The 19,493-nt window shown below is 35.5% G+C and overlaps 1 protein-coding gene and 1 pseudogene across 1 annotated transcript; one reads left to right on the top strand and one right to left on the bottom strand.

Moving 5' to 3' along the window:
• Positions 1 to 1,093: 1,093 nt before the first annotated feature.
• Positions 1,094 to 2,722, top strand: LOC141392426 (zinc carboxypeptidase-like; annotated as a pseudogene).
• Positions 2,723 to 6,350: 3,628 nt separating this feature from the next.
• LOC141392425 (zinc carboxypeptidase-like) lies at positions 6,351 to 7,980 on the bottom strand. The gene is made up of 5 exons (XM_073965368.1): positions 7,819 to 7,980; positions 7,613 to 7,749; positions 6,978 to 7,468; positions 6,622 to 6,918; positions 6,351 to 6,550 (listed from the first exon to the last, which is right to left on the bottom strand). The coding sequence occupies exons 1-5, from the start codon at positions 7,978 to 7,980 to the stop codon at positions 6,351 to 6,353; spliced, it is 1,287 nt and encodes a 428-aa protein (XP_073821469.1).
• Positions 7,981 to 19,493: the final 11,513 nt, after the last annotated feature.

The following is a 19,493-nucleotide window of genomic DNA, read 5'->3' as shown; positions in this document are numbered from 1 at the left end:
ATCGCATTGAACCCGTTCCTTCAAATTTTGCTGGGATGCAGCTTCTATTCTTCATCTGACCCGCTATTTTTTGTTAAAAGTCTTCTGATCCGCAGATACATGATCCAGAATGTTTTTTGTACAATTAATCTTAGAAAAATTTGCTCAAAAATACTCAAAACCATCTTTTAAGTTGCTTCTTTATTGACATGTATGCATTTATGCAAAAGAAATGATCGTTATGCAAAATAGACAGCATCTTCGCTGCAATATGCTCTTGTACAAATTATGACTTCTTTCGCGTAAAAAGATGTTATCCGGAAGCACTTGCACGCATGATTCATCTACTTTTTTTGGCCCTTTTTGCCTTCGTGTTCAAATAGCATGTTTGGTATGGAAAATAGGATATATCGGTGCACGTTTTTATATAGCCCTCATAGAATGGTATCTCCCGATTTTCGGTATTTTTAAGGTTTTAGCCTCATTATCACAACGAAATGGCTGAAATTTGCTATTTAGTCTTCGTTGGGGCTACAAAACTTTCCCGCAGAAAATTCGTCCGTGCAGGTCCACGTTTGGCATTTTCAAAGTTTTAGCCTCATTATCACATCGAAATGGCTGAAATTAAGTGGTTAGTCTTCTGTGAGTCTACAAAACATTTCCCCAGAAATTTGTCAGTAAAGGTCCACGTTTTGATATAATTTTATGTCTTTGTTTCCAACTGCTACTAAAACACTCCAAGAAGATACGACATTTGGTAAAAGGTGAATGTTACGATGTGATTAAATAAACAGAATAAACACATGTAATAATCGGATGGCAATACTTTCTCCCACAGATTCATAGTGATGAAATATTATAGCCCTGATAAGGGCAAAATATTGAAAATACATAGATAAAAAATTGGACATTGGCAAACATAATAAGATTTGGTTCTCATTGTTTTCGGTGAAATTATACCCCACATAAAATTATGATACCACCATAATCTAGATAAGAAATCTTTCAGGAACATAAAATCTGTTCATGCTTTTTATTGCAAAATTTCTTATATAAAGAAAGTTGTGATTTGTAGGAAAATCATAGTCATTGTTTTCGAGGAGAAGAAAACATCATGAAAGTATTCGCAGTATTGGCAATAACAGCAGCAGTCCTTGGACTGACAACTGCCTTCCAACCACCAGCAGCACGTTACGATGACTTCAAAGTCTACAAGGTCTTTGTCAAGGATGAACAGCAATTGTCGGAATTCAAAAAATTGGCCAACAATATTCCTGTGAGTAAAATATTGACATCCCTTCACAAATAAAAAAACACACTAACAAAATTTTTGTTTGTATTAATAGGTTCGTTTTTTGAGTGATATCAGTGGTCCTGGACGCAGCTACGATCTTACCATTGATCCCGCCAATCAAAAGACTTTGGAAAACCACATGTTATATAATGAATTCGACTTTGAACTCACCATTGACGATTTGCAAGAGTAAGTGGCCATTTTATGAGTACACTATTTTAATGAGAATATTTGAAGCTAATTGAATATTCCAAATCAATAATATTTTAGTTGTACGAGATAAATTGTTCAGACTTTTATAACTTATATATTTTGGTACAATTCACAGGGTTCTTGAACAAAGTATGCCCGCAAATTTTGAAGCCACAACTTCTACCATGACCTGGACCAAATACCATCAATTGGCTGATATCTATGATTGGTTAGATAACTTAGCCATTGAGAATATGTTCACTGTGACACCTTTCATTATTGGCAAATCCTATGAAGGACGTCCCATTAAAGCTGTCAGAATTTCAACTAGACCAGGAAACAAGGCCATCTTCGTTGAGTCCAACATTCATGCCATTGAATGGATTTCTTCTGCCACCACCACCTGTTTCATCGATAACTTGTTGAAGGCCGAAACCAAGGAAATGAAAAAACTTTTGAGAGACTACGATTGGATTTATGTACCCGTTTTGAATCCCGATGGTTTGGAATACACTCACAATGTTGAACGTTTGTGGCGTAAAAATCGCAAACCCACTGGTTTCTCCAACTCCTCTGGCATTTGCTATGGTACCGATATGAATCGTAACTTTGGTTATATGTGGGGAGGTAAGAAAATCAACTGTTTCGTCATGGGTAATATATTTTATTATTTTTTTTTTTTGTTATGTAGGTGCTGGTTACAATATTGATGTCCCCTGTGATCATTGGTATGGCGGTGCTGCTGCTGATACTGAACCAGAAGTTTTGGCCTTAGAGAATTTCGTCAGTGCCTTCCCTGAAGGTTACATTCGCATGTATTTGGCTTTCCATTCATATGGTAACTTTGTTTTGTTGCCCTATGGTCACACCAGCACTGAATTCCCACCCAATTATGATCAAATGATGCGTATCGCTGATGCCTTTGCCGATGGTGCAAAGTGAAATATGGCACACAATTCCAAAGTGGTGCCAGTGGCCTTTTGAACTGTAAGTTGAAATTTTAAGGAGATTTTGAAGTTTATCTTCTATTTTATATTTGTTTGTCTGTTTCTTGTAGATCCTGTATCCGGTGCTGCCAAGGATTGGGCCTATGGTGTTAAGAATATTCCATTCACTGCCACCATTGAATTGCGTGATGATGGTTCTAAATACGGTTTCTTCTTGCCAGCTTCTCAAATCTTGGAAGTTTGTGCTGAAGTAACTGATGGTTTGATTGAAATGGTTGACAAAGCCCGCAAGGAAGGTATTTTCAAATAAACTATTACCTTTTTGTTATAAACGTATTTAATGAAGGCTAATAAAATCAGCATATGCCTTAAAGTCTAATTGGTTTTGTGTTATTTATTAAAAATGGAGAGACCTCTAGCCTCTTGTGTTCATCTTGAATTGGTTATAGCTAGTTAAAGTGAGGGTACACATGAATAAATTTCCGGGATATTGCTATGTTCTTGATCCATTGTTTTGTACTGGAACAGAAAACGAGTAACAAGAATTGGAGTTATGTGTTTTTGCTAAGCCATGACAGGTTTTGGAATCTATGTCGTATTCAGCAGTCGTCGGTCCGTTCTTGAGTTCAACTAGGGACACCTGCAAAGTAGATGCTCAACCGCATCTATCTTTTCTTACATTAGTCGACGCCACTGTGACTCCATCTTAACGTTATACATCTAACCTTGTAGTGACCCGTAATAAAATTACACAGTACAACAAAATTGAATTTTTTTGCACAGATTATGAAAGAGGACCGAAAATAGAAGACACGTGTTTCGGCGTTTTGAAAGTTTACGTCGGGAAGTATCCCAAATGCTTTGGGGAAGCTCCCCATATTTGTACATATAACTGTGTGTAATTTTTTGAGTCATGTTTTATTAACCATATTATGACTCCATAGTGTGATAGAACACCAAAAATGAGAATACACTTGTCTCGCCGTTTTTCCCTATCTCATCAACTTTCGCGGTTATATTCCTCCAAAGGTTCGAGGCTTTGATGTAAAAAGGGTCATTTAGTCGGGGCTATATCTTCCAAACCGTTAGGAAATTTGAATTTGTCTCAGAGGCAAAGTTGTAGCTCTTGTCTTAAAGAAAAAAATTGTTAACACATATAATCCATCAAACTTCATCTGTAAGGTCAAAATCGCCATAGTCAAATTTCTTTTAAAATTTTTTCTCAAGTTTTGTTATACAGCAATCAAACCGATCAAATTTGAAGCAAACAACCAACTACAAAAATATACCTCAGATCTCAATAAACATCTTTCTAGAATATACGATCTCTGCAGAAACGGATCTTAATGGTCAAAATAGCAAAACAATTTCGATGTTTATGCTCTTTTCTCGGCTTCTGCTCCATAGATACTAAACCGTTCAAAATTCAAGAAAACAATCAACCACAATATTGTAGCAAAGGCATCAGTAAACAACTTTCTGGAACATACGAAATGTCTATGGACGCTTGTTAATGACAAAATACTTATACTTTTTTCTCCGGCTCTGGTCCAAAGATACGCAACCGCCCAAAAATTAAGTATACATTCAACTACTAAAATGTACCTTAGATTTCAACAAACAAGTTTCTAGAACAAATGAAGATTCCAGGAACCATTCTTCAAGTTCAAAATTCGATTATTTTAGATCATTATTTTCTGTTAAGGTCCGTAAATGACAAACCTTTCAAATTTCGGAGAAAAAAGTATAAAAATTGGATATTTACAAAAGATTTTTGCTATTCTTACCATTAAGAACAGTTCATAGACATTTCGTATGTTCCAGAAAGTTGTTTATTGATGCCTTTGCTACACTATTGTGGTTGATTGTTTTCTTGAATTTTGAACGGTTTAGTATCTAGGGAGCAGAAGCCGAGAAAATAGCATAAAAAACGAACTTGTTTTGCTATTTTGACCATTAAGATCCGCTGTATAACAAAACTTGATAAAAAATTTTAAAAGTAATTTGACTATGCCGATTTTGACCTTACAGATGAAGTTTGATGGATTATATGTGTTCACAATTTTTGTTCTTTAAAACAAGAGCTACAACTTTGCCTCTGAGATAAATTCAAATTTCCTAACGCTTTGGAAGATATAGTCCTGACTAAATGACCCTTTTTACATCAAAGCCTCAAACTTTTGGAGGCCTATAACCGCGAAAGTTGATGAGATAAGAAAAAACGGCGAGACACGTCCTCTCTTTTTTGGTCTTCTACCACGCTGGTAGAATATGGTCAGAATATGGTTAATAATTTTCGTGTTGCACAGTGTATTTGGAAATAATCAAACTGGGATTCCTTGAAATCCTTGTAAATAGATAGTTCATTTCTTAGGTGACTTGTAGTAAAATTTAATGGAGAATATTTTTGTCTTTGACGTCATCCATCCAGAATGATGTTTCGTGGGGCAACTTGGCATACACATAGATAAAGTACAACATTAACCCTAAAACGTGTTTTTGGTTTTTACAGATTCTGGGCATTCGGGTAAGGTTTAGAGTTCTGATGTATTCTAGGACCTGTAGTGAAATTTTATGGCGAACATTTTTGTAGAATATTCGGATACGATTCGATGACATTTTTAAGAGGATTTAAAATGATTTTAAGAAAAAAATACCAAAAAGACCCCTTTAATGGCTCGCTTGAGAGTTACATTTTGTAACTAAAAGACTCCTCGAATTGTTGTTGGCAGTAATATTGCCAAGGATTTCCAGGAATCCTAACTCCTAAAAATAGGAGGAACTTCCCCGACGCATTTGGGGTACTTTCCGACGTAAACATTCAAAACGCCAAAACAATTGTCTTCTATTTTCGGTCCTCTTTCATAATCTGTGCAAAAAGGTTCAGTTTTGTTGTACAGTGTAATTTTATTACGGGTCACTAAGATTCATAACTTTAAGATGGAGTCACAGTGGTGGGGACTAATGTAGTTTATGTGGTGATACAGAAAAAATAGATGCGGTCGAGTGTCTACTTTGCAGGTGTCCCTAGTTGAACTCAAGAAAGCACCGACGACTGCTGAATAGACATCCCAGCAAAATGTTGATGCCAAAGATATTATTCAATCATGGGTGAAAGTCATCTTTTTAGCATCTTCATCGATGAATTTTATATAAGCGTGGACCCCAAAAGATGCTATTCATTTTTGAATCCCAAGCATGGCATTTACACCAATGCTTTGACATGTCATGTTCACCAATGCTTTGACATGTCATGTTCACCAATGCTTTGGCATGTCATTTTCACCAACCCTTTGCAATGGCATTATCATTACGACGAGAGTTTTAACAACGTTGGTTGTGATTTCGAGTCTCCGACAACATCAAGCCTATTGTAAATAATTTAGAAAAATGTGTATAAATAAAAACACAAAATTCTTCTCTATTGGATCGATGGAAAGGGTTCAAATGCTGACGAAAAGATCGGATCTTTCTCGACTTCCTTTGCATGGGTTCAAATGCTGATGAAAAGATCGGATCTTTCACGACTTCCTTTGCATGGGTTCAAATGCTGATGATAAGATCGGATCCTTCACGACTTCGTTTAAACCAATGCAAAAGATGCCATGAAATCACGTCATCACGTGGAACCCCTTACTTCAAATTTTGCTGGGATAGATTCCAAAACCTATCATGGCTTAGCAAAAACACATAACAACTCCAATTCTTGATACTATTTTTCTGTTCCAGTACAAAACAATGGACCAAGAACATAGCAATATCCCGGAAATTTATTCATGTTTACCCTCACTTTAACTAGCTATAACCAATTCAAGATGAACACAAGAGGCTAGAGGTCTCTCCATTTTTAATAAATAACACAAAACCAATTAGACTTTAAGGCATATGCTGATTTTATTAGCCTTCATTAAATACGTTTATAACAAAAAGGTAATAGTTTATTTGAAAATACCTTCCTTGCGGGCTTTGTCAACCATTTCAATCAAACCATCAGTTATTTCAGCACAAACTTCCAAGATTTGAGAAGCTGGCAAGAAGAAACCGTATTTGGAACCATCATCACGCAATTCAATGGTGGCAGTGAATGGAATATTCTTAACACCATAGGCCCAATCCTTGGCAGCACCGGATACAGGATCTACAAGAAACAGACAAACAAATATAAAATAGAAGATAAACCTTCAAAATCCCCTTAAAATTTCAACTTACAGTTCAAAAGGCCACTGGCACCACTTTGGAATTGTGTGCCATATTTCACTTTGGCACCATCGGCAAAGGCATCAGCGATACGCATCATTTGATCATAATTGGGTGGGAATTCAGTGCTGGTGTGGCCATAGGGCAACAAGACAAAGTTACCGTACGAATGGAAAGCCAAATACATGCGAATGTAACCTTCAGGGAAGGCACTGACGAAATTCTCTAAGGCCAAAACTTCTGGTTCAGTGTCAGCAGCAGCACCACCATACCAATGATCACAGGGGACATCAATATTGTAACCAGCACCTAAATAACAAAAATTTAATAAAATATCATATCCATGACCAAACATTTGATTTTCTTACCTCCCCACATATAACCAAAGTTACGATTCATATCGGTACCGTAGCAAATGCCAGAGGAGTTGGAGAAACCAGTGGGCTTGCGATTTTTGCGCCACAAACGTTCAACATTGTGAGTGTATTCCAAACCATCGGGATTCAAAACGGGTACATAAATCCAATCATAGTCTCTCAAAAGTTTCTTCATTTCCTTGGTTTCGGCCTTCAACAAGTTATCGATGAAACAGGTGGTGGTGGCAGAAGAAATCCATTCAATGGCATGAATGTTCGACTCAACAAAGATGGCCTTGTTTCCTGGTTTAGTTGAAATTCTGACAGCTTTAATGGGACGTCCTTCGTAGGATTTGCCAATAATGAAAGGTGTCACAGTGAACATGTTCTCAATGGCTAAGTTATCTAACCAATCATAGATATCAGCCAATTGATGATATTTGGTCCAGGTCATGGTGGAAGTTGTGGCTTCAAAATTTGCGGGCATACTTTGTTCCAGAACCCTGTGAATTGTACCACAAAATAATGTATAATTTATAAAAGTCTGAACAATTTACCTCGTACAAATAAAATATTGTTGATTTGGAATATTCAATTAGCTTCAAATATTCTCATTAAAAAGTGTACTCAAAAAAATTGCCACTTACTCTTGCAGATCGTCAATGGTCAGTTTAAAGTCGAATTCATTATATAACATGTGGTTTTCCAAAGTCTTTTGATTGGCGGGATCAATGGCAAGATCGTAGCTGCGTCCAGGACCACTGATGTCACTCAAAAAGCGAACCTATTAATACAAACAAAAATTATGTTATGGTGTTTTCTATTTGCGAAGTGATGATAATATTTAACTCACAGGAATATTGTTGGCCAATTTTTTGAATTCCGACAATTGCTGTTCATCCTTGACAAAGACCTTGTAGACTTTGAAGTCATCGTAACGTGCTGCTGGTGGTTGGAAGGCAGCTGTCAATCCAAGGACTGCTGCTGTTATTGCCAATACTGCGAATACTTTCATGGTGTTTTCTTCTGCTCGAAAACAATGACTATGATTTTCCTACAAATCACAACTTTCTTTATATAAGAAATTTTGCAATAAAAACCATAAAAAGATTTTATGTTCCTGAAAGATTTCTTATCTAGATTATGGTGGTATCATAATTTTATGTGGGGGTATGATTTCACAGAAAACAATGAGAACCAAATCTTATTATGTGTGCCAATATCCAATTTTTATCTATGTATTTTCAATATTTTGCCCTTATCAGGGCAATAATATTTTATCACTATGAATCTGTGGGAGAAAGTATTGCCAACCGATTATTACATGTGTTTATTCTGTTTATTTAATTACATCGTAACATTCACCTTTTACCAAATGTCGTATCTTCTTGGAGTGTTTTAGTAGCAGTTGGAAACAAAGCCATACAATTATAAACTGTGACTGAAGTTCTATTGAGGACGATCGGCGTACAAACTTCAAAATACCAAAATCTGGAGGTTTGTTCTATGCGGGGCTATCTCAAAACGTGAACCTGGGGCCTAATAACGACATTCCCCAGCAAAATGTTCGATGACAAATCATGAGTTGAATCATGGGTGCAAGTGACATGTCATAGGTGAAAATTTAGGTGAATCACCAATGAAATTTACAAGGGAGTGACACACACTTTCACCAATTCATTGTCATAGCATTTTGCACCAGTTCATTGTCATTGCATTTTTCACCAGTTCATAGTCATAGCATCTTGCACCAGTTCATTGTTATGGCATTTTGCACCATTTCATTGTCATAGCAACTTGCACCAGTTCATTGTCATGGCTTCTTGCACCAGTTCATTGTCATGGCTTCTAGCGCCAATGCTTTGGATCCGGATTTTCACCAATCAGAAATAAAATTTGCAATACAATTATGTAATTTGTTGAATTAATAAGAACACAATGCACAGATGATTTGCATCGCCAGATGTTATTTTTCTTTATTTTTTTTATGTTATTTTCAAAATGATATATTATATTAATCTGCAATATCATATGTATCTCTTCCGATGGCTGCAAGATATTTCTTTAAACTTGGGGTTCCGTTTTTCCAATATTCGATAAATTATGTGTCAATCTCTGAACCAATCTCATCATTTGGGAAATCTAGTATAAATTTGAATTCTGTTATGCTATTTTAAAAGAAAAACTTATCCTGTAATAGTTACCATGTTATGGTCTCTTTTATACTTATTTTACCCATCTTCTACTTTACTTCTCTAATTTTGGTTGCCATGTTTTGTGATATCATATTGAACTTGATCTTTCCATTAGAGTTTTGTTCTTCCCTCGGGTGGCGTAACGTCAAATGGCTCGTATTCATAAGCCGGTGGCATCTTTATCCATCCTGTTAACATGACCCAACCAACCCAATAATTGCAGCTCGATATGTTTTACTATATCGGCGTTGGTCGGCTCGTGGAGCTCGTGGTATATAGACCGGGTCTTTTTCATACTTCTTTTTAATATCCACAAAACGAAACAGGTTTCCAAACACAAAATATATTTTTCTTTTGTTTAATATCAATTTACATTGAATTTTTTATTAAAATATATAAATTTTGCCACTATCGACCACTATCATCTGACTTTTATTTTCATTTTAACAATTACTTCTGCAAGTACACAATTATTCGGGTACATGAGTATTTGATAATTTATTGTGCGGGTACTTATTATATTATTGAAACTCATGACAATATAATGACAAAGATCGGATCTTTCACCACTTCAATTTCACTCATGAAAATACGATGAAAAAGATCGGATCTTTCACGACTTCAATTGCACTCATGAAAATTCGATGAAAAAGATCGGATCTTTCACGACTCCTTTCGCACTCATGCAAAAGAACCAGTGAAATCACGATTTCACATGGAATCATGATTTCAGAGAATGAAAAAATCAAACTATGAAAACCTATTTTGTTTTTTAGTTTTTGCTTTAAAATAAACAAATTTTTTATCATCTACCTTTTTAGTGTTCTTTGGAGAACACATAGGTGCTCATATTTCGATTTTTTCATTAACGAGCAAATTCTCGATCGCATCGAATGTCGTAATTAGGCCCCTGTACTGACGAATTTCTGACGGAATGTTTTGTAGACTCACAGAAGACGAACCACTAAATTTCAGCCATTTCGATGTGATAATGAGGCTAAAACCTTGAAAAAACCCGAAAATCGGATGGTATTGTTCTATGGGGGATATATTAAAACGTGGACCTGCACTGATAAAGCTATGGGGAAAAGTTTTGTAGCCCCAACGAAAACTAGATAGTACCAAATTTCAGCCATTTTGTTGTGATAATGAGGCTAAAACCTTAAAAATACAGAAAATCGGGATATATCAAAATGTGGACTGATATAGCCTATTTTCAATACCAAACATCCTAGCAACCATATTTAGTCTTCGTTGGGCCTACAAAAGTTCCCCCCAGAAAGTTGTCAGTACAGGTTCACGTTTTGAAATAGTCCCCGTAGAACGGCGCTGCACAATGGTTCAGAAATCGATTTTCCTGGCCAAACCCCCATTTTTTTGTCTTCGCCGATTGTTAATTTCTATATGGGATTCGATAGTAATCATGTTGAAATTAAGGAAATTAAAAGAAACATTAGTTTGAAATATTGGAAGGTGCTCCTAAAGATGACAATATTTTTCCATTTTTGGGAAATATGTATTTAAACTGTGCAAATTTCTTGAGAGGAAAAAGTTTCTCGGATACTATACAGATATTGTGTTTATTATTTATAACCTACATCACTATGTTGAAAGGGTATTATAAGTTTGTTTTGGGAAAAATACATGTAACACCCCGAAATATCGGTCCTAGCCTCCTAATGTGGTATACCAATCTTCATATCTCGAAGAGATAAAGCAATTTTGAGATGTGTGTCCGTCCGTCCGTCTGTCCATTATAAATTGTAATCAATTGTATGGACCGATCGTCACGAAATTTTGCATGGAGGTCGCGTTCAGACCAGAATAGACACCTATTGTTATTGGTGATGATCGTAGAATATTTAGCGGGTGAAATGGACCAAAAACATAATTTTTATCAGATTTTGTAGCTGCTCTGTAGGTCGCAATAATTGTCCGATCGCCTCGAAGTTTTAACTAAGGTAAGAGTATATGAAAAAGAAGAAACTTACAATTTGAGATAGTGATCAGAGAATATTTAGAAGGTTAAATGGACCACAACTTTTGTGTGAACATTTTTAATATACAGCTTATATATGTATATATTCCTGGAAGATACATTCCGCCCACGAAAATGACATTTGACATATAACCAGTTATTTGTTTGTAAATCGAAGCACGTTAGAGGTCGCAATTATAGATAAATAGATTTTGCACGATGTAAGAGTTTATGTCGAAGAACATGCCTACAATTTTGGATGATGATCTCATATTAATTAAATGGACCATTACTTTTGTACGAAAAATATAAAGAATCAAAATTTGGTCCACATTTTATTTTCGGGATGGTATATACCAGAAAAGTAGCCTACATTTGGAACAAGTAAAAAAGTATCAGTCGGCTTTGCCGACAGAGATATACCCTCAGCCTGTGTGGATTGAAATACTTTTTTTCCAAAAAAAATATTATGTATTCAGGGGGGTTTTCAAAATGTTGGGCGTATGACGCAGGGCCACTAGGAAAACCTTCGGTAAAAATGTCCAAAGGATCCTCGAACAAACCCTTTACCACACATAAATTTTGAACATTTGTGTGGGTGTACCACAAGGATTGGACATATAGGGCCAAAATTTGAACATAAACTAAGTTTCCAAAGTTTGGACCAAATCGGTTGCTACGTCTATCGCGCGTACCATTTTAGCGAATATTTTCGAACTTATGTGGGGGAGGTATCGGAAAGACTTGACCTATAAGCATCACCTTCGAATTTCATCTAATATTCGAAGAAATATTATAATATCCAAAGTGTGGACGAGCACTCCAGGCACTGCATATCAGGGACGTACGCAGGATTTCATTTCGGGGGGGGGCCCACCTTGACCAAAAATTATGAAATTAAAAAATGTTGTGTAGCGTTGCATAAAGCCATTTTAAATTTTATATGAAATATTGACATAAAGTATATAATTTCAATAGAGAGAGTGTACAATATTTTTTTTAGATATAACTTTGAAATTTGGAACAGAGTATAATAAATAGTGTTTGGATGTTTAGAATTGAAATGAATCATATCAGAACACGTTCAGTATAGTCCCCTTACAAAAATTACGCCTGTTATTTTGATGTTTTTAACCAAATTCTCCTACAGAATTGACGCAATAACTAAAAAATCTTTCAAATGAATATTACCCATGTGGGTTTACGTTTTAATGTATCCCAGAATTTTTAACCACAGTAGCTCATATTTGGCATTTTCGATTCTATTTCAAAGATTTTCAGTATATCTTCTTCTTTAAAGTACATATCCACATATAACACATTGGGTCTGTTCCTTTACTTCTGAAAATGGTAAAACCGGCAAAAGTAGTAAAAGTTGAAAACTGCTCCCATATGAATTGTATTGTGTCTGAAGTAAAGGAACGCTTTACTTCATTATTTTTACCTTATTAAGTTATCCATTGAACACATTTTTACCGCGAGGACTGATTCTGATAAGTAGATCTATCTAAAAACCCTATAAATGTTATTTGTATACCAATAATTAATTGAAATAAATAACTCCAAAAAAAGAATAACTCGAATCCGAGAGTGCAGATTGGACTTGTACCGAACTATTGTAAGAAAATAATATTCTTTTATGTCATAAAAACATAAAAACATTACTATTTTACCAGATATGATAGAGTCCATGCAAGACAACTAAAAAATTCAGAAAATGACATTTATGGTCTGTTCCAGTACTGCATTTCTAATAGTAAAAATGTGTAGATTCTTGCAGGTTCTGGAACAGACATTTAGAAAAAAACAGAAAACATTTTATCAGGAGTCGGGCGATACCAACTACGAATCATAGATTTCGAATTCTACTCGCAGTACTGTTTGAAACTACGAAATCCACATTAGGTCCTGACAAAATAGGTTGAGTCGAACAACTCCATCAACTGCTATCCCAATGGTTGTTGTTCCGCCTTATTTCTGTCTTAATTGTACGATTAGATGTTTATGAACTCGATGACATTTAAAACTTTCCAACATGACTTCTGTCGGCACAGCGGAGGCAAACTTATGAAAATCCATAATTTTTGTTTTCTCGAAAACAAGTTAAAAAGTATCAGTCGGGTTTGCCGACATAGATATACCCTCAGCCTGTGTGAGTTGAGACTTTAACCTATAGACAGATCGAATACGAGCTTCATAACCAAAATCTTTGTCCTAAAACTGTGTAATCAGGGAGTTTCAGAATTTCATGGCCTTTTTTGGACGTATAAACTTTCCGACAAAAATATCGAAACATTTGGGTATAAAATTTCACTATTGTGGGCTTTGCGAATAAATGCTTATGTTGAGGAAGTAAACCGTACCAGTTGGCCTTGCCGCCTCTGTGGATTGAGACGTTTATCTATGTAGAGATCGAAATTCGGCTTCACAGAAAATATATTTTTTCCCCAAAATTTTTATTCTGGGAGTTTTCAGAATTTTGTGGCCTTTTTTAACGATTGTGGACGTTCCAAATAAATGCTTACGTTTTTCTAATAAAATGAATTGGATTTAATCGCAAAAGGGTTTAACTTTTGAGGAGAATGTTTCTAAAGGAATGTTCCGAGTTAGTCCATTAAACAAGTAGATTTCATTATGAGTGTCATTCCATCCAATAGTAATCGCTCTCACCAGCCATATTAGTTTGTCAACGTAGAAGATGGCCAAATTGGATATTTGCGCACAATAAAATGTTTAACTTTTGTGGTGGATGTACCCGAAGGGGTGCACCAATATGACTTATGCTAAGTTTGGAAAAATATAATGTCGTCCAAAATTTGGACCAAATCGGTTAATCCGTTTGAGAGATGTCATGTGCTCCAGCCAGAGAGGCAGACTGGGCTAAATGGCTGCAGATTGTCTGACCCAGATTTCGTACAAACTTATGTGGAGTCTAAAACCATTATTTCGATTGCTGACACTTTAGGGTAAAATTATACAATTACAATAGGAAAAAAATCTAGTGGGTATGCTACATACAGCAGATTTTAGAAGTTTTTGAAGCACAACAATTTATTTTTCTTCATTATTTTCAACTGAGCCTATGTACAATAAATAGTTACCTGTGTACAATAAATAGTTAAATACCTAAAGAAAAATTTTTTACGAGAAGTGAAAAATATGAGGCAATTTACAAATCATTGACAAATTGCCAATGTCGACAGAAATAGAACAGATACGTATTTTTTACGGAAGTTCATTGAAATATTTCACTAATCTGTTTTTGAAAGTCTGCTGAGAAACTGAAAACGTTTTTATATTAGGAGGCAACGAGTTCCACAATCTACCAATTCGGGTAGAAAAGGTTTTGTAGCAAATACTTGTGGTATTTCTTGAAGACGATAAAAGATGAGAGTTTCTTGAAGACGATAAAAACAGGAATCAAATAAAAAAAGGGACAGAGCCATCGGATTTCAAGAAACGTATCAAATGAAAAACCTAAAAACCGAAGGAAAACTGTGAATAATTATTTCTGCAAAGTCTGCCATACAAAAATTTTAATATTTTTCGAAAGCAGGACATAACTTTGTTTATATTACTTGAACTTTTATATCTCAAAAACGTAAAACCTACGGAAATACCATATTTGTCAATCTTGTAGAGAATTTTCATAGCTACCACATTTTTTTGTCCCATTTCGATAGGACCTTAAAAATGCTAACTTGAATCGCGATTTGTTTAAAAAGCGGTCCGGCGATTTTTTGTTTCTTGATTTTTCTCATCTACGAACGTTATAGTTTCAGAATCCGCAAAAACTTCGCAGGTATAAGCACCTTCCATTTAAAGTTGCTTCAAGAGCACCGTGCATAAATAATTTTTCGAAATAATTGCTTTTCGAGTTATAGTCTATGAAAACACCTTTTTATATGGTACATTTTGTCCAACAGATATTTCATTTCATCTAATATTTTTTTGATACAGGTTCCATAAACCTCGATAATTACCTAGCAAATATGGAGTATGTTAATTACGGAAATCCGAGTTCGTTTATTTTTTGATCCTGGAACGATATGGTATAAAGAAGTAACTCAGAAAAATTTGAAAATTTCAAACAAAAAAATTGAAAATATTTCTTACAAAACTTGTAAATGAAGTACGTTTTTAGTACATAAACTTCAAAGCTACATTTCATTTAAAATCTCAAAAAAATATATATTCACAAAAATGTAATAATTTGGTATAGTAGCTCAGCAAATTTTGTTCGACCAAACCATTTCGGGGGGGGCCCGGGCCCCCTGTGCCCCCCCCCCCCCCTGCGTACGTCCCTGCTGCATATGGTGCCATAGGGATGATAGAGAAATTCCCAGCATTATAGCAATTTACGTGGAGCCCTAGCATATTAATTGTTCAATTGAATTTTTTATACATATATATATGTATATTGCAGCATGGGGTCGCTTCGCCACCTTTTTATAACCTCAGACTTTAGGCTAAAGAGGGTATATACACTTTCATACGGGCAAAATGTGCCTCATCGAAATAATGGTTTTAGACCCAAGTATGTTTGGGGTCTCCTGCTGGCTGGAGCGCACGATAACTCTCGAACGGATGAACTGATTTGGTCCAAATTTTGGCTTTCGTAATATTTTGCCCAAACTTAGTATAAGTTCGAAGATGAGCTACATCGGTCCACTCCTTCCGGTACCTCCCCCACAAAAGTTCGAAAATGTTCGGAAAGTTTGTGCGCACGGTAACTCTTGAAGGGAGTGACCGATTTGGTCCATACTTTACACATCCTAATATATTTACCAGATATAGATCAGGTTCGAATGTGGACTATATTAGTTTTGTCCACACCTTCGGGTTCTTCCCACACAAAATTTTGGATAAATTCACTTTAAGACCTGCTCTCGAATCACTTTGTTTTATGTTGACGCATCTTGCATTCTCTGTCTCAATTACGACAGTAAACGTTTTTTCAGGGGCAAGTCCATACTTCTTGAGAAAACAGCCCGAAAGTTGTAAAAAAAACCCCTATGGCACCATATGTAGTGGCTGTAGAGCTCGAACCGATTACTGCGTTCGTCCACACTTTGGATATCGTAATATTTCTTCGAATATTAGATGAAATTCGATGTTAGTGCTTATAGGTCCACTGCTTCCGGTACCTCTCCCACAAATGTTTGAAAATATTTGCTAAAATGATAAGCGCAATTTCTCACAAACGTAGTAACCGATTTGGTTCAAATTTTCGATCTCGAAATTTTTTGTCCAAGCTTAGTTTATGTTCAAATTTGGGCCCTATCGGTCCAATACTTGGGGTACCACTCATACAAATGTTCAACACATTTTTGTAGTTGAGGGTCTGTTCGAGGATCCTTTGGACATTTTTACTGAAGATTTCCCTAGTGGTCCGACATTATGCTTTTAGTAGGCTATGGCCCTATCTATCGATATCTCCCGCAAATTTTTGAGTTTTAATCCAATCCATATTTCTGTCGGTTCATACGTTTATACATTTCTTTTTTTGGAAAACAAGTATTTCAATCCACACAGGCTGAGGGTATATCTCTGTCGGCAAAGACGACCGATACTTTTTTACTTGTTCAAAATGAACTCGGTGTCGCCACGGTTCAAAGAAAATTTATAGATGTAAAAGAAGGGGCTAACAATGTCAATTTTCCAATTTTGGAACTTTTATTAGAAATGTATAATGATATACATAATTTTTCCACAAACATTCCAGTAGGGATAAGCGCGTCTTCTACCATATGAATGAGTGCACCCCGATTCATACTAGCTCAATGATAAGGAACCTGCCGAGCTCGAACGACGTGTCTTAAAACACCGCATGTAGAGAAGTTTTTCATGGCTGAAATACTCAGAAAATGTCACCATCTTTACTGAGGGGTATTTTGCCACCGTTGAAAATTTCATGTGACCTGGCCTAGGAACCGAACCAGGGCATTCAGCGTGAATGGCGGGTGTGCATACCATTGCACCACGGTGGCACCATGTCAAAGATTTGAAACCCAGTGGATTTATTAAATCCGGTTATATGTGAAAGGGCTGTTACTAACCGGACACCGAACACAAGATTTTTTAATCCTTATAGGATTCACAAAAACAAAGGCAATTTGTATTAAAATTAAGCCATATAAAATGTTAAATTTTCATTTTTCGTTGAGCACAATATTTCGAATAGGAAACTTTAAAAATTTTGAATGTAGTACAAATATGATACAGATTTGTTATTACTTCCGAATCTCGATCACGTAAAATAATGTACATATGTATTAACTTCCGTGTGGTAATGACGAACAACAGTCGACTTGTGATCGAGTTGGCCGAAAATGCTCAAGTTTTAACTTATTACTGCGGTTTATTTTTGTTGGCATATTTTTATTTACATTTCCAAGAAATTAGAAACTATTTCTTTTAAATCCACAAATTTCAAATATTGAACAGTAAGTGTTGTCTCTCTTTTTAGGTCAAATTACATCATCAGTGTTTGCCAACTAAATATTATCATTCGATCTATAAATACATTAAAGAAACCTTTATTTGGACTAATGAGTCTCAAAGTCTCAAAGAATTCGTTGGTGGAAAGCAAACATTTTATTGAAAAAGTAAGCTTATATTTATTGATCGGCTAACCTAGCAAGTATTATGAATTAGTTTTGTTATGGAGGGTATAATTATGTTTGTCATACCGTTTGTAACACATCGAAATATTCGTTGGAGACACTATAAAGTACATACATATATACTCGGTCAGCATCAAATTCTAAGTCGAAATAGCCAAGTCCGTCTGTCTGTTGAAATCAAGATGTAGCTCACATTTTTAAAGATAAAGCTTTGTAATTTGGTATATAAGTTTCTATTACTCCTAAAAAGTTTGTTATTGAAAATATGCTATACCGGTCTACGCGTTCATACAGCCCCCATATTACGGTACCTCCCTATTCTCGGTATTTTCAATGATGTGGTCTCAATTCCCGACCGAAATGGCTAAAATTTGGCATTTAGTCTTCGTTTGTGGTATAAGCTTTCCATCTGAAATTTGATGGTATAGGTGCAAGCGTTCATATAGCTCCCATAGAACGGTATCTTCCGATTTTCGGTATTTTTAAGGCTGTGGCCTCATTATCACACCGAAAAAAGCTGAAATTTGGTACTTAGTCTTGATTGGGGGTATACAACTTTCCACCTTAAATTTGTCGGTATAAGTGCTCGTCTTCATATAGCTCCCATGGAACGATACCTTCCGATTTTAGGTATTTTGAAGGTTGTGGCTTCATTATCACACCGATATGGCTGAAATTTGATATTTTGTCTTCGTAGGGGGTATAACACTTTCCACCTTAAATTTGTCGGTATAGGTGCACGTCTTCATATAGCTCCCATAGATCGGTACCTTCCGATTTCCGGTATTTTGAAGGTTTGTGGCCTCATTATCACACAGAAAAAGCTTAAATTTGGTACTTAGTCTTGATTGGGGGTATAAAATTTTACACCTGAAATTTATCGGTATAAGTCTACGTCTTCATATAGCCCCATAGAACGGTAATTTCTATAGGGCTATATGAAGATATTCGGTAATTTGACTGTTGTAGACTCAATATACCACCGAAGTGGCTAAAATTTGGTATTTAGTCTTCTTTGGTTCTCCATTGGACCTGATCATAATTCTCGATATTTTGAAGGTTTTAGCCACATTATCTAACCATGCCTGAAATTGGTTATTTTGTCTTCGTTGGGTTTACAAAACATTGCCGTTGAGAATATTCGGTACGGGGTTACCTTTTGATATAGCATTTTTAAAGATTTAGCCAACTTATTCAACCAAATTTTTCGCTTAGTTTTTGATAGCAGGTTATAATAATTTTTATACCCTCAGCATATATGCTAACGAGGGTATATGGTAAAAACCAAATTTCCTTTGCAATTTCATTTGAACAATTTTAAAAAAATTTTTGCAAGCACATCTACAATTTTTGGTATGGCGGTTAAGGAAAAATTCTCGTTTCAAATCTGTTAGCGTTGACAAAATTGGACGAAGCGCGCAAAAGTTATAGCGGTTTTTATTGTCATATAAGAAAAAATATTTAAAAATATCTTATTTGTTGTTATGAGAAAATGTATGCATAAATCGTTAACAGTATTCCATATCTATCGCGGAAAATCAACAAATAATAAAAAAAAAATTGAAGTAAATCCAAATTACCCTGTCCAAGAGTCCGTACAAACCCTCAAAAATAAATTAAAAAATATATGCGGAATCTAGACAATGCGTAGAATAATATGAAACCTAATTTATAGAGATTGGGACCATAAACTGCATACTATAGCAACAACAAAAGAGAAAAACTTATT

This window comes from Musca autumnalis, unplaced genomic scaffold (genome assembly GCF_047663935.1).
Source record: "Musca autumnalis isolate F117 unplaced genomic scaffold, ASM4766393v1 scaffold_2, whole genome shotgun sequence".
Lineage (NCBI taxonomy): Eukaryota > Metazoa > Arthropoda > Insecta > Diptera > Muscidae > Musca > Musca autumnalis.
This window is presented reverse-complemented; position numbering and strand designations above follow the sequence as displayed.

Bases quoted from the DNA above. Each gene is read 5' to 3' on its own strand.
- LOC141392425 (XM_073965368.1), bottom strand. From the start codon at position 7,980: ATGAAAGTATTCGCAGTATTGGCAATAACAGCAGCAGTCCTTGGATTG. The intron at 7,750-7,818 runs GTGAGTTAAATA...TTGTATTAATAG, and splicing joins AATTGGCCAACAATATTCCT to GTTCGCTTTTTGAGTGACAT. The intron at 7,469-7,612 runs GTAAGTGGCAAT...TACAATTCACAG, and splicing joins ACCATTGACGATCTGCAAGA to GGTTCTGGAACAAAGTATGC.